A 14840-nucleotide genomic window follows, 5' to 3' on the forward strand; every position below is an offset into this window, starting at 1 on the left:
CTTTGTGAAGATCACTTATTGTGACTCTTGTAGGCTAACTCTTTGTACTGATTATACTTCTGTGTAAAATTAAAATATAGGCCTGCTATTTTAAATGAATCATTTCAAACATTGTAGTTCTGAACGTTATGCAGAAATACAATTTTTCATATGCTAGTATCCCCGTATGGGATTCGAATCTCGGTCTGGGATCTGGGGCCGGTTGCATAAAGGGGTTAGACCAGTCTTAAAAAGTAAGTCAGCCAAATTTTTCTTTATGTCTGGTCCTAATGTTTTATATTCAGTTACAGAAAAATGTAGATTAGTCCAAGCTGGATCCAAAAAATAAGACTGATTACTCTTTGGTTAACTGCTAGTTTATCAGAAAGTACTTTTCGCTGTCTTAACATATTTTATGCAACTGGCCCCTATTTAAAAATCTTGACTGACCAAAGATTTTCGATATTTTTCCTATTTAAAACTTGACTCTTATGTAGTTACAACGTGTACAAAGACGGACAAAAAATGAAAACTGCGATTTTCTAAGTCGATTATGGCTAGGAACTATACTTTCATTTCGGAACTTTGCTGCTGCACCCGGCGCACTGATATTACGCCGCCGTCAACTCTGCCGGCTGCAACTCTGTATCTACACAAACTTAGTGCCGGTCACTTTCAGGCGCTGGAATGAGAGTATAGTTCCTCGTCATATCAGCCTATAAAAAAAATCACAACTTTTCATTTTCCGTCAGCCTTAGTACACGATGTAAGTACAAAAGAGTAGGAAAAATATCGTCATTTTATATGGTCATTTTTGAGTGAGATGCTAAGGTCTAATCAGATTCAATGATCTATGCTAAGCTATGCTAAAAGTGCTACCGCCAGACCCGGAGATCGGCTGAATGGATTCGAAAACGGTAAAACTCAACTGTTTAACTGTAGGGGAGTTGGACAATGAGCCTATTTGAGCCTTTAACGCTTATCTTCCCTAGACTTATTCCCGTTCATTCTCTATGCTAGTGCGAATCACTACAGATGCCTTATATTTTCCGCCACACGCGAATTCCATGGCGCTATTCCGAGCTGGATTCCCTGCGTCGTGTAACTATTTAACTAGATGAGTAAAGTTTGAGAACAAACTTTAAGTTGGCTTGAGAAAGCCTAGCCTGAAAGAAGCAGTTGTAATAGTATGGAAGCAGCTAGCATGATTTAACACATTGCTTACATGATTTAACATGTTTTGCCATGATTATCTTATTGCTTGTATCTTTATAAGCTGATTACAATGTAGTTAGCATGATTAACATGTTGTTATCATAATTTGCAAGTTACTAGAATGTTGTTAGCATGATTAGCCTGATTAGCATGTTGATAGCATGCTTCGCACATGATTAGCATGTTACTAGCATGTTTCTAACATGGCTAACATGTTACTAGCTTGTTGTTAACATGTTTCTAGCATGATTAGCAACGTTGCTAGCATGTTTCTAGCATGATTAACATGTCGCTAGCATGTTTCTGGCATGATTAACAAGTTGCTAACATGTTTCTGGCATGATTAGCAAGTTATTAGCATGATGTTAACATGTTTTGCATGTTACTAGCATGTTTCTAACATGATTAGCAAGTTACTAACATGTTGTTAGCATGTTTCTAGTATGATTACCAAGTTAGTAGCATGTTGTTAGCATGATTAGCATGTTACTACCAAGTTGTTAACATTTTTCTATCATGATTAGCATGTTACTAGCATGCTGCAAGCTGATTAGCATGTTGTTAGCATGTTTCTAACATAATTAGCATGTTGTTAGCATGATTAGCATGTTACTAGCATGTTTCTAACATGATTAGCAAGTTACTAACATGTTGTTAGCATGTTTCTAGTATGATTACCAAGTTACTAGCATGTTGTTAGCATGATTAGCATGTTACTAGCACGTTGTTAACATTTTTCTACCATGATTACCATGTTACTAGCATGCTGCAAGCTGATTAGCGTGTTGTTAGCATGTTTCTAACATAATTAGCATGTTGTTGACATGATTAGCATGTTACTAGCATGTTTCTAACATGATTAGCAAGTTACTAACATGTTGTTAGCATATTTCTAGTATGATTACCAAGTTACTAACATGTTGTTAGCATGATTAGCATGTTACTAGCACGTTGTTAACATTTTTCTATCATGATTAGCATGTTACTAGCATGCTGCAAGCTGATTAGCATGTTGTTAGCATGTTTCTAACATAATTAGCATGTTGTTAGCATGATTAGCATGTTACTAGCACGTTGCTAGCATGTTTCTATCATGATTAGCAAGTTATTAGCATGTTATTAGCATGATTAGCATGTTACTAGAATTTTGTTAGCATGTTTCTAACATGATTAGCATGTTACTAGCATGTTGTTAGCATGATTAGCAAATTACTAGCATGTTGCTAGCATGATCTAGATAGCTAGATAGATTAGAAATATTAGAAATATTAGAGTGGAAGCTTAAATGAGTCTAAATTGATTAGAAACAGTACATAGAAGGGAAGCTTGACTGAGCCTCAAGGGATTCTGGGAGTTTGAAGAGTGTTGGCTCATTTGAACATTCGGTCAATGTAAGTCTATGGGATTTTTGGTGGTTTTGATAGTCTGGTTTATGAAAACCGTAAGCCGGATCAGTTAGAAAAGATAGAGCACACCGAGTCAGACCAGTCTGAAGGTCTGGGCCGAGTCTGGTGGTTCTAGCTTGAAAGCTCTAGGAGGAGGTAGATACCGAAATTTGGCTCAGAAGAAGAAGAATAATAATAATCTTAAATAGTAGATCAGTAATTTGGCTTTCTCAAGCCAACTTAATTAAACCGCGAATAAATCCTTAACCGCGCTTGTTTTTCGCTGTTTTCATTTGAATAAAATAACTATTGTCTATGATAAGTGCTTAAAGGGTCATTCCTGGGATTTAGTGACTTTTGTGTCCCCAGTGAAGACCAAAATTTTCAACAACATCAATTTTAAAGTTGTCTTTGACATAAATAACACCTTTTGAATTTTTGCATATTTAATGTTTTTAAAACCATTCCAAACATTTTACAGCATTTTAAACCATCAGATATCACAATTTTTCAATGTCCACCTTGTTAAGGGAAATGGGTGTGTGTGTGTATTAGTCAACATATACATTTAAAGATCCATTTAGCCTACTAAATGTGTTTTTCTGACCTAACAGAGTGGGCACTAATAGGGTGGACATTTTGACCTAAAATCAGCAATTACACCAGGCCTGAGCAAAAAATGCGAACACAAAAGGTCTGTCAAAAAAAGAACTGAATGTTTTTTAAAATGCTACTTTTACAAATAAGAGTCTCTGTTTACTTTTTTTATATTACCCTTCACAGGGTGGACATGTTGAAGTTGACCACATCAGATTGGAAAGATAAAATAAGTAAAAACAGACGATTAACTAAACAGAGACTCTTACTTACCTTCCCCAGTTGTTTTCCCTCCAATGAAAGGATGTCAGCCATTTGATATGATGTAATTTCATTTTTCCAACTTTCATTTAAAGGGCCAGTAGTCAAATATAATAGGAGGGACAAGCTACAAACCTTTTTTGTACAAACCCTATTTATTATATATATATATATAGTGATATTTGGTGGTTTAAAATGCTGAGGAATAATTTAGAAAAATAATTTAGAATAATTTTAAAAAACTTAAATATGCTTAAAGGTGTTATTTATGTCAAAGACAACTTTAAAATTTATGTTGAAAATTTTAAGCCAATATTATAATGATCTTTACTGGGGACACAAAAGGCACTGAATCCCAGGAATGACCCTAAAACTATAAACAAAGTTCGTCATTTTATTTTACAGTCATCAGAAGGAATAATGTGTAGAACTATCATGTACATATACACGTAGGAAAAAAAATTTGCTCTCCCCGTCGGGGAATCGAACCCCGGTCTCCCGCGTGACAGGCGGGGATACTTACCACTATACTAACGAGGAGTGAGTGCATGGAATTTTAGGAATGTAAAAAAACGTAACTGTAAATTCCTTGTAAACGTTATTTATAACTTCAAACTTAAGTTTATGGTCAGTTATAGCGAAATTCTGTCAGTTCAAAAGAAGCGGTTAGGAATTTTCAGTGAGAAATTACTCGTTACCTCTCAACCACTGCCAAGACGTTTTCTTAGCGTAAGTAATACAATTGCGCCACCTGCTGGATTGTTAAAAGTGAGATTTTGGAGTTCTCATGCTGACACGCAATATCTGATTTAAGAAAACCAACAAAAAAGGCAGAATGATTATGGTCCACTTTATTGTAACTTTGTCTTCACATTACAGAGAAACATCTTGCATTTACATAAGGCCATGAATGAATATTTTAATATGGAAAAACATGATGAAATGAAAGACAAACAGACTCATATGGGAATGCTGAGAAAACCGAGTTAATATTGTTGGAATATTGTTTGTGAGGGAGATAAAATCGCAATACAAAAAAAGAGACTCATTTACAGTACTTTTCATGAGAAGATGTCATGTTTTAGATTAAAACTTACTAATAAACATCCAGGGATCCGTGCAAGGTGTTCTGTACAAATGGTTTGGAGAGGGTTATATTAAACCAGTCACTTGGGAATGATATAACCATTGGCCTTTAATCTGTAACAAATGACCTATTCAAATTATGTCCAAGTGTGTACATACTACGTCAACTCCAGCACCTGAATATAAAGCACTTCACGTAGCATAAAAAATAAAGCACATTAAAGTCCCTCATGCCTATAGTAGCTCAAATACATTAAAAAATGAATAAGGTGACACGTAGATGCCCACTACAGGTCCTGCTGAGGTTCCAGTCCCCTCTGTACCGTCTTTTCGTACAAAGGCTGCACAATCTCATCCTGTGTGTGACCTTTACAACTTCCTGTCTGGGTGCTCAGAACGTCCCGCCCTCTGATGTCTCACTTCCAGATGTTTGCTCTGGACTCTGTCAAAGTGTTGGAGCAGTTCGCTGTAGTCGATGTGGGGCTGGGCTAATCGCTTGTCTTTGACGGGTGCCTTTGGGACTTCCCTGAAAAGAGAAGAAGCACTTGAGAATAGGCCAGCTATCAAATCTAGAACTATTTAGAAAGCAAGAGAACTTACACGGTCCTCATGAGTTCAGGGTTTGGCACACAGCTGAGTCGATGTGAGAGCAGCTGGAATGCCTGACTCTGAGGAAGCAACATCAGCAGGCCGTACAAAGCCTTGATGAGATACGGGTTATGCTCCACATCCAGTAGCTGGAGTCGAAGGTCTGCAAAAAGAACAAGTGTTAGTGTGGAAAGCTAACAAACAGTTTTAGGTGGTGGATGAATGGGACTCACAGGTGAAGATGGGGCTCTCGATTAGCTGCACAAGTTTATCCACCTCCATGAGGAAGTCCACAGTTACCTCCAGATCTCCACTGATAAGCTCAGATCAAGGTGTTTTTGGCATTTTTTTGAAATGACACATTTTGATTAAATAAATTCAATTAAAGGGAGATTATGTAACTTTACAGCTAGAGGGCGCAACAAACAAAGCCTGATGTTTTTTTTTTTCCCCACATCAGCCTATACTCCATACACCATAATGACAAAGTAAAAAACATGTTTGTAATAACTTTGGAAATTTATTAGCAATAAAAAACTGAAATGATTCCATTGCATAAGTATTCAAACCCTTATCTGGGACACTTCAAATTAAGCTTAGGAGCATTCAAAATGCTTGTAGATGTTACTAAGAGTGAACTAAGCTGTTTTTCAGTGGCAGGGAATGAGGGACTCAAAGTAGTAAACCCATTTCAGAGCATTCAGAATCTTAGACTGTGCAGAAGGTTCACCTTCCAACAGGACAATGACAATGGCTTATAGACAACTCTATGAATGTCACTGAGTCTTGAGCCTTGAACCCAATCAAATATTTCTGGAACAATCTGAAAATGTGTGTCTGCCCCATCCAAGCTGAAAGTGCTTGAGAGGTGAAGAGGTGAGGTGAAGATTGGCAGAAAATTGCCAAATGTTGATGGGCAAAGCTTGTCGCATCATACTCAAAAAGACTTGAGGCTGTAAAGGTTACAAGTATGAATACTTATGCAATGTACTTATGTCAGTGTTTTAATTGTAATAAATTTGCAAAGTTGTCACAAATCGGTTTTTCATACGCTTTGTGTATGGAGTGTTGATTGAATTGGAAAAAAGTTATTTAAAGCAGTTTAACATAAGGCTGCAACATAAAAAAAGAAGAGTTTGAATACTTTCGCAAGGCACTGTATAAAACCAGAACAATATATTTTATACTACAGGGCCATTGAATGCTTAAATCTGATTGGCTGACGAACGTTCCGAAGGTATGTGTTTAGGGAAACGCACGGCGAACGTAGTTCCAGGCAGCTACTGACCGCATTACATGTCTATATCACTTCGCCACATGATTTCAGTTATTTCAAAGGTCCTTACAGCCCAAAACAGCTAAATATCCAAAACCCACAACTATACTGGTGCTAATGTTGTTTGCGATGCTCTGACGATTAAAAACTACATGACATTTCTCACAAGCGAGTTAACGACGGCACTGTTCCTAAAGAAAATTAACTTAATGTTTCGCTATTAGTAGAGAGGCTGCTGCCGATCACTTTTAAGAGACACAGACTCAGAGAGTAATTCACGAGCTTAATCTCTCTTCATCTGTCTGTCTAAACTTCATCATTAACTGTAATATTAATCTGCTATCAACGGCTCAAGCGTCCTTACTAGGTCTAAAATGACGTGGAGGCGTTGAATTAGCTGCGCGAGAAATTAATCCTACTCGCAACGGCATTTTAAGGACAAAAACCGGACGAATGTGCTGAAATATATCATCTGATTGATGTCTTAAGTTATAATACGGTTACCTTTCTGGTAACCGTATTATAAGCGGAATAATTAACTTAGGTCCCGTGAATTCTTCGAAAATAACGCACACTCGAGGTCGTCGTGGCCGCTTCACCACCTCAGGTGTGCATTATTTTCGAAGAACTGGCCCGTCGTCAGTTATTCCTTACATAAATTCTTTACAGCAAGGATACAATTTCTGGATGAGGTCATAGGCGTGCCGGTAGTTCTGTGTCAGGAAGCAGAGCGACACAGTGGCCACTGGATTGTGACACCAAGAGCGATAGAGGCAGCAGAAAAGAGCACAGCTTTCCTGATGGGTAAAACGTAGAAACATAAAACAATTATAATGAGTACAGATACAAAACCTCAAGCAGAAACAGTCAGACTGGTTTTATGAGGTACTCTAAGTCTTAAAAGATGTTACCTGTGTGCGCAAGTCCTTGAGTTGGTTCCGCAGCTGGAACAGCTCAGCCGAGGTGAGCAGAATAGTATTAAGTGTCTGCACCATGGTGGAGGCAAACTTCAGATCTTCCTCCTTGAGTAGGATGTCCGCCATAGAGTGAAATATGTTCTCCGCATGCAGGAGGAGACACAGCTGCCTGTTGGGAAGTAGATGAAACTTACTGACAAACTCAGAAAAATTTTCCCAGGTTTAAGCCTTTGAGGAACTAGTCTTTACTGAAGAAGCTATGATGATTTTACCTGATAATGAAAGCCCCTCTCATTTCTAGAAGCTTCCTCTCTAAACTGAAGCGCTTGAGCAAATTAATCATGAACTTGTAGAAATATGAATTCATGCTGGGAGTCGAGGGAGATAAATCTGACACCTTAGAACCTGTCGAATAAAAACGTTTTGGTATTAATCTGCTTTTCTGGTAAATCAACAGATATAAAGAGAACCAGGAATTGGTTACCCACCAACCACCACTGGCTGCCCATCTCTGACCCCACCTGGAATATGGAGCTCTGTTTTGGTATCCGTGTTGTCGCACGACCCAGACGTGTCCGTCTGACCGGCAGGTGATGATGCAATTTCTGCTAAAACCTCCAAGTCTTTTAAAATCACCTGTGAGAGAAGTTTTTTTTTTAAATAGCTGCGCCTGGTAGGTTAGCAATTGAGATGATTGGAAATTACGATGACTTACTTCATCAGATTCATCTGATAGTGTCTTCAGTAACATGGGGAACAAACTATCTGTGTGCTTGAACATCTGCCATAGAGATACAGTGGAATAAATCACGTTTAGCACCATACTATTTCAATACTACAAAGTATATTTAAAATGCCATCTATAGAAACCTTGCGAGGCGTCTTGATGTACAAATGGTACAACCACTTTAACACAGCGATGCGAGTCATCATTCCAGTGGATGAGTCATGTAAATGTCTGTCCAGTACTTGCACTATACCATCCAGATCCAGAGTTACCGCAGACCTGTCAGAACTACACAGCATGGAATAAATCAGAGATCTTGTAGAAATCCTACAACAGCTTCTGATCTTTTAACTAGACAATTTGTTGTTGCATTTATTCTGAGTAGTAAACCACTCAGTGACTGTCAAAAGGTACCTTGCTGGAGTGAAGAAGGAGATGTTGCTGAAGCCTACTGACTCCTGAGACTCATTTAGGGAATCTGAAACCAAAAACGGAGATATAAAATCACAGCAGGCAAAGGTTTTTGCAGTGTATTTAACACTATACATTTCTGAATCATTCAGAAAACAATGAAAATGTTAGCGATAGGACACTTACATTAAGAAAACAAATGGGGAAAAATGCTGGCATTATCAGTGACTCTTTATTAGCATTGAAACCCTATGGTAATTGTTAGAATGGCCAAGGATCTGCATTCTCCACCTAAAAGTGATTGTGCAAACCAAACCGTAAGTCGTAGAGACTTGAAACTTGGAGGGATGGTAGTACTCACACTCTCTACAATGTCACCAAGCCTCACCCTAATTGGTCAGACGGGGACGCTACAGTGACCAAAAATCTGAAATCGCTCATAACTCCTAAACTGTGGAGGGTCAAGTGCCTTATACTGTTGGAATCCTTGGGTCACAACAGACAAAACAGATCCAATCATCACACAAAATTTTCGGGTATTTTGGATTTTTTGAAAACCTACTTTTGCTAACTTTTTAAAGATTCTCTGGAGAGTGAATATAAATAATTACCAAAAAAAAGTTGAACTTTCGACTCAGTGTTACAAAGGGATGCCAAAAAGTTCGAAAGGTGAGGGACCACCTTTACTAAAATGGCTATACCTCTGAGATATTTTTGCCAAGCTCGGAACACATGTGTAAAAGCTTAATATTTGCTCAAATTGACAAAAAAATTGTTGAGTTTGGCTTTTTTTTTTTTTTTACCTATGATAGATTTCCTCTTTCTGAACAACTTTGCCTCAAGAACCACTACTGTCAATCAAATTGTAAATTAACGATTCAAGATTAATAAAAAAAAAAAAACTACTTTTGCAAACTAGTCCTACGTTTTTGCTCAATCTCAACAAAACCTCTACAATGTAGGTCAATAATTGTCAAAAAAATGTTGAACTTTTCACCTTGGTTAGCTCTAACAGGGTCAATTATAAAATGGGCAATGCCAAATAAAGCCTATAAATCCTAAATGAAAACTTGGAACTTCACAAAATTAGATGAGCACATCCAGCATATGATTCTAAAGAAGCATTTCATGCATTTCAAGTAAATTTCTATGGTAAATTACCTGGAATCGCCAAAAATGTTCATTTTAATTATTGATTTAGGTCATTACAGGCTAAACCAAAATACAATAAAATAATATATATAAAAAGAACAGTTTTTTTAAACAAATGTTTTGTTTTTTACTGTCACGTTTGAGCAATTTAACACATTTTTGCGGAATAGAAGAATTCATTTACTTAGAAAAAAAAAAAAAAAATCATACTGACCACAAACTTCCTAACGTTAGTGCGAATAAGCAAGGTATATATATAAAGGAGGATGTGCAAAAAGTAAAAAAAGTGTGGATGCATTGGCCGGGAATCGAACCCGGGCCTCCCGCGTGGCAGGCGAGAATTCTACCACTGAACCACCAATGCGTTCCTGAAATCTTAACGTCGCCCCCTGGCTTCCAAAGTGTGGGAACTTTCAAATGCAGTTGCCATATTTGTTCACTAGGTGGCACACATCAATCCCTCAAACTGTCTAGGAAGTGTCCTGAGCAATTACCACATGTGTTCACTAGGCGGCACAGTGAAACTCTCTAACGGTCTTGGCACTTTCCTCCTATTGATAGACAGAGGGCGACAGTGTCTTTACAGATATGCATTGGTGGTTCAGTGGTAGAATTCTCGCCTGCCACGCGGGAGGCCCGGGTTCGATTCCCGGCCAATGCAATCACTTTTTTCCTACTTTTTCACCCTTTTTTTCTAGCACAAACTTAAATAAAATAATTTAAATAAAATAAAAACTTGCCATTCAGATCACCCTCTTTCTTAGGTGGACTCTCATCGCTCGGAGGGGAAGTTTTGGTCTGTGACTCCTCATCATCTTCATCATCTTCAGGAGTCACAAGTTTCATCAGGCTATGATTACATGCACTGGCAGCCTCTTTAGTACCTGGAGATGGTTTATTGAGGAAATAATACCTAGTACAATCAGAACAATGTTTAGCTACATAAAACATGCATTTTATATTAGGTATGCAACCACAGTTTAGGATACTCTTTTTGCGGTCATCATAGGAAAGGCAAGGCAGCACTGCTGTCAGTATGCCAGAGGAATATGGCAGTACCACTCTTCCAGCAAGCTGAATGAATTCTCTCATCCATGTCATCGACGTCAACTGGATGAGATCATTAGCTGCAGAAAGACAAAATCAAAGAATTACACCTACACAACCTACCTTTAATAAGAATTATACAAAGTTTTAAATCTGACTCACTCGACTTTGATTCATCAGACACTTGACAGTGGATGACTAAGATGTTGGCCATTTCCGCAAATTTGACACTGGATGGATTCTTCTTAATTTCTTTCAGGAATTCCCCCAAAACCACCTCACACCTAGAGAACAGCAGCTGTTAATGCTCTTTAAATAAGAAAAAGGAAACTGAGAAAAAGAGGAAGATGGAGAGGCCAGGTAAAGGGAAAGATGATGAGACATACATCCGTCTGATCTCTTTGCTGCTGTCTCCAAGAATCTGAAAGAGTCCGTCAAGAATTTCTGGTAGATAATCCAGGAGGTTAATATCAGGAACCGACTCCAACACGTGGATCTGGAGTCAAACCATCACAGGGAATCACAAAAGCATAATGACAACTATTATCAGTGTTGTTATCGGTAATGAAAAACAAAACAATTTTTTCGTTTTCGCTGATTAAAATAAAGCTTAAATAAAATAAAATAAAATAAATATTAGGCAAAAAAGGTAAACTTAAAAAACTTGGCTTTGACAACTGAAATATAATAGGTTATATTTAAAATTCGAAAAGGACTAAAACAACTAAAACTGAAATAAAAATAAATTAAAGCTAAATAGAAATATTTAAAGCAAAAATAAAACTAAAAGATTGGTATCTGAAAGTGCTCAACTCACCCAGGAGATAATGAATTGGCGGGCATACTGGTTGTTTGAGTAAATCCTCTCACGCAACAGCGGGACAAATGCTACTAGGTCAAATTTGTTGCTCTCTGTTACAATGTCCTAAAAATAAAATCGAAAGTCATTATGTCATTTGATACCTCCACACTTAAATTGCTGAATCCATGTTTCTTATTTTGAACTCACCTTAAGAAGCCGATCCAGGAGCTCAGATCCACTTTTTACATTTGGATCAGGATCTGCAGCAAGCTGTAAAGGACAGATCACATGTAAGGTGAGTCTGAAGGACAGGAAGAGAAATTCTAAAAGTTTAGGAATGATTATGCAAGAAATTTATATGAAATAATAATATTGATAATTTCAGTGAAAATTATGTCAGAAACAATGTCAAAAGGTATTATTTCTTTCATTAAATTACAGTATTTTAGAAAAGATTATAACAGAAAAAAAACAACATCAATGTTTGTTTTATTTATATACTGTTATAGTAATTATTACAATTTTGAAAGAGCTTTTATTTTAGTTTAAGTTATAGTAATTTTGTTTTGTACTTCTGTCATTTTTATTAGTTTTAGTTTTGAAAACTTCATTATTTCAGTTAGCTGACATGGTAACATTTCAAAATTGTCTTTAAATGGATTAAGTTTTCTTTTTTCTTTAATTTTATTTCAGCTTTATTTTATATATATACATATGTATATGAATGTATATATTTAAGAAAAAAATGTTATTTTTATATATTAAATATTATATATATATATATATATATAATATATATAAATATTAATACAAATACGTATGTATATATGATAAAATGTGTATACGTATGTATATATGTAAATATTTTCAAAATATATACTGTACAGTACACACACATATATAAACAAAAACTTGATTTTGGATGCGATTAATTGCTGCCCAGCACTACTTTATTTCAATTGCTGTAAATTACTTTTAGTCAGTGTTACTTTAAGATCATTGAGATAATATAGTTAATAATAATATGCTAATATAGTTTATTAATATTTCAAATGTTATATTTTCAACGTTTTTTTGGCTTTAGCAGTTTTGCTGCATTTTGTCATGTTTTTATTTTTTATAATGTCTATACAGTTTTTTTGGGTTTTTTTTCAATTTTAATTTTAATTATTTTATTTTTATTATTTTATTATTTATTATTTTATTATTTTTATTATTATTATTTTAGTAACTCAAATCAACGTAAAAGAAAATAAGAAATGTTGCTTTGTCAACAAGCTGAAAGAAAAAAAAAATCAATTAATGTTAGGGCTGTACAATGAGTCAAATTTCTAACCATGATGACAATAACAGATGCCACAATTATTAATATTTACTTTATTTTGCTTTCTTAAGGTGTGTGTGCGTGTATTTTTCCTACAGGTTATCTTAAGGGTTTTTTTTTCTCATTGTTTTAATGTTTACATTTTTATTTTTTTTTATATAAAAGAAGACACTATATAAAAATGTGGCACGGAGTTGCTTCAAACAATGATATAAAGCTATTCAAAACATCATTCAATGTAAATTGTGATAATCGTAATTAATAATCGCTATTACAATTTCAAGGGAATAATCGACAATTATGATTTTTGTCATAATTGTGCAGCCCTAATTAATGTTTATTTTATTTCAAATAACAAAAATGTTACCTATAATAACCCTGTAGTTGAGAACAACACTACCTTTTACCCTTAAGAAATATTTTACTACATTTAAATGGCACTGACTATATACTAAATGGCACTGAAATATTTAAATCTAGCACGGAATAGCACATGTGATTCATTTCTACCTTTCATGCATGCATCTAGACACTAAGGCACATCAGTTTACCTTGCTAAGCCCATCAAACAGCACATTGAAGTGGGGCAGCACTGCTCCCCTGGCAACCTTCACTATATTATAAAGGGCCTCACAGGCGTAGTAGCGCAGACGGCTGTCAGAGTCATTGAAACAAGTAAGAACCGGATCAATGAGTTCTTTCAGGTACAATCCAGAATCCTGAGTAGTACAAAAGATAAGATAAACATAAGCAAAGCCTTTATATTTGCTTCACAACTGTAAGTTTACCGAATGTCTTGCAATTAAGTATTCAATGGTATAGTGAAGAAGCATTAACCACATTTACTGAAGTTCACATACTTTTCCCAGAGCAATGGAGCATGCCGCCAACCCAATGAGGCCTCCTTTTCGGCTGTGAGGGTGCTGGGAGAGTGCAAACTCTGTGGCCAGTATCTGGATGACATGTCTGATCTGTGCAGAGTTGTTCTGAGCTACGAATTCCCGGACAAGCCTAGTAAAAGATTAGGAAGAAGTGACCACAGCATTCAAATAATTCATTTAAAGAGTAGCTGCTTGGGCTAAGGGCTATTGATCATAAGCATGACTAATGAGATCATGTGGCATGTCAGATGACTAGCTCTACTGTATATTTGAGCAAAGTAACAAAGATAAATTACTTATTACTGAAAGAAACTATGCTGTAGAATGCGTGTCAGTGCACTAACGACACTAGAATGCAAATTAACACGACATACTCCACTTTGAAAGCATATGCTTATATTTATGAATACAAATAATAGATTATGACTCACTTCTCAATCTCAAGAGCTGCCACCTTCCTCTTCTCGTACAGTTTGTCATTGAGAGCTCTCACAATATTCGGTGTCAGTGGAGAAAAATCCTTTTCTGTGTTCATTCTTGCAAAGTATTTCTAAAAAACCACCTAAATTACGCATAAACAACAACTGTGAATTGTTCAAATTAATCTCTCAGTAAATAAAGTCTCATTAGATGACAGTTCAGTTAGTGTGTGACTGAACAAACATGTTAATGTTTCATCCAAGAGATTTTGCTCGTCACACGCTTGTGTTGTTTACAGACAAAACGACGCCCTAAAATGTGTTTCCGCGGCGGAGTCTCATCACAAGCATCACTTATAAAATAACAGGACCTGCTGTCTGCGACACTAAACTGAAAGCGGGGAGCAGAGGATGAGAGCAGTTACTGCCAAAACAGAATAAAAGCCCTAGCACCTCTATGAACTTCAATAAATTAGAGACGATCCGAAAAAATGCGATTGCTTTTGTACAGAATGTAAACCTGATGAGTATTTCGTCGCGGGTGATGACAGAGGTAGGTCGCACTGTTTTTCAATATCAGCAATCGACTAAAGCCGCCATATGCCCCGGCTCACATGACTTCCTACAAACATCAGCGACTGGTAAATCGAGCGCCGATCAATGGATTTGTTTTGATTACGTCACACGAGTCACATGTTCCTTAAAAACATATGACTGGGGATAATTTATTAAAGAAAACAATAAGATGCTGTTAAATGCTTTCATTTGACTGG

At 36.4% G+C, this 14840-nt stretch overlaps 1 protein-coding gene and 3 non-coding genes across 5 annotated transcripts; 1 reads left to right on the forward strand and 3 right to left on the reverse strand.

The window, feature by feature from the left end:
- Window positions 1–3905: 3905 nt before the first annotated feature.
- Window positions 3906–3977, reverse strand: trnad-guc (transfer RNA aspartic acid (anticodon GUC)). The gene has a single exon. It is a non-coding gene; the product is annotated as a tRNA-Asp (tRNA).
- A 296-nt stretch (window positions 3978–4273) lies between these two features.
- vac14 (vac14 homolog (S. cerevisiae)) lies at window positions 4274–14678 on the reverse strand. 2 transcript variants are annotated; one of them, XM_051099589.1, is made up of 19 exons: window positions 14080–14678; window positions 13628–13778; window positions 13319–13486; window positions 11651–11713; window positions 11459–11566; window positions 11028–11137; window positions 10804–10925; window positions 10584–10721; window positions 10335–10478; window positions 8446–8509; window positions 8175–8319; window positions 8020–8085; window positions 7826–7940; window positions 7577–7709; window positions 7299–7473; window positions 7066–7184; window positions 5345–5424; window positions 5124–5274; window positions 4274–5049 (listed from the first exon to the last, which is right to left on the reverse strand). In XM_051099589.1, the coding sequence occupies exons 1-19, from the start codon at window positions 14181–14183 to the stop codon at window positions 4893–4895; spliced, it is 2313 nt and encodes a 770-aa protein (XP_050955546.1). In that variant the 5' UTR covers window positions 14184–14678; the 3' UTR covers window positions 4274–4892. The 2 variants fall into 2 exon arrangements, with proteins under 2 accessions (XP_050955546.1, XP_050955545.1); XM_051099588.1 differs by having other exon boundaries at window positions 7793–7940; window positions 14080–14677.
- Window positions 9888–9958, reverse strand: trnag-gcc (transfer RNA glycine (anticodon GCC)). The gene has a single exon. It is a non-coding gene; the product is annotated as a tRNA-Gly (tRNA).
- Window positions 10185–10255, forward strand: trnag-gcc (transfer RNA glycine (anticodon GCC)). Its single transcript has one exon. It is a non-coding gene; the product is annotated as a tRNA-Gly (tRNA).
- Window positions 14679–14840: the final 162 nt, after the last annotated feature.

Source organism: Labeo rohita, chromosome 25 (genome assembly GCF_022985175.1).
Source record: "Labeo rohita strain BAU-BD-2019 chromosome 25, IGBB_LRoh.1.0, whole genome shotgun sequence".
Classification (NCBI taxonomy): Eukaryota; Metazoa; Chordata; class Actinopteri; order Cypriniformes; family Cyprinidae; genus Labeo; species Labeo rohita.

Bases quoted from the DNA above. Each gene is read 5' to 3' on its own strand.
- vac14 (XM_051099588.1), bottom strand. From the start codon at position 14,183: ATGAACACAGAAAAGGATTTTTCTCCACTGACACCGAATATTGTGAGA. The intron at 10,926-11,027 runs GTATGTCTCATC...GCTGTTCTCTAG, and splicing joins AGCAAAGAGATCAGACGGAT to GTGTGAGGTGGTTTTGGGGG. The intron at 5,425-7,065 runs GTATCCTTGCTG...TGAGCTTATCAG, and splicing joins TATGACCTCATCCAGAAATT to TGGAGATCTGGAGGTAACTG.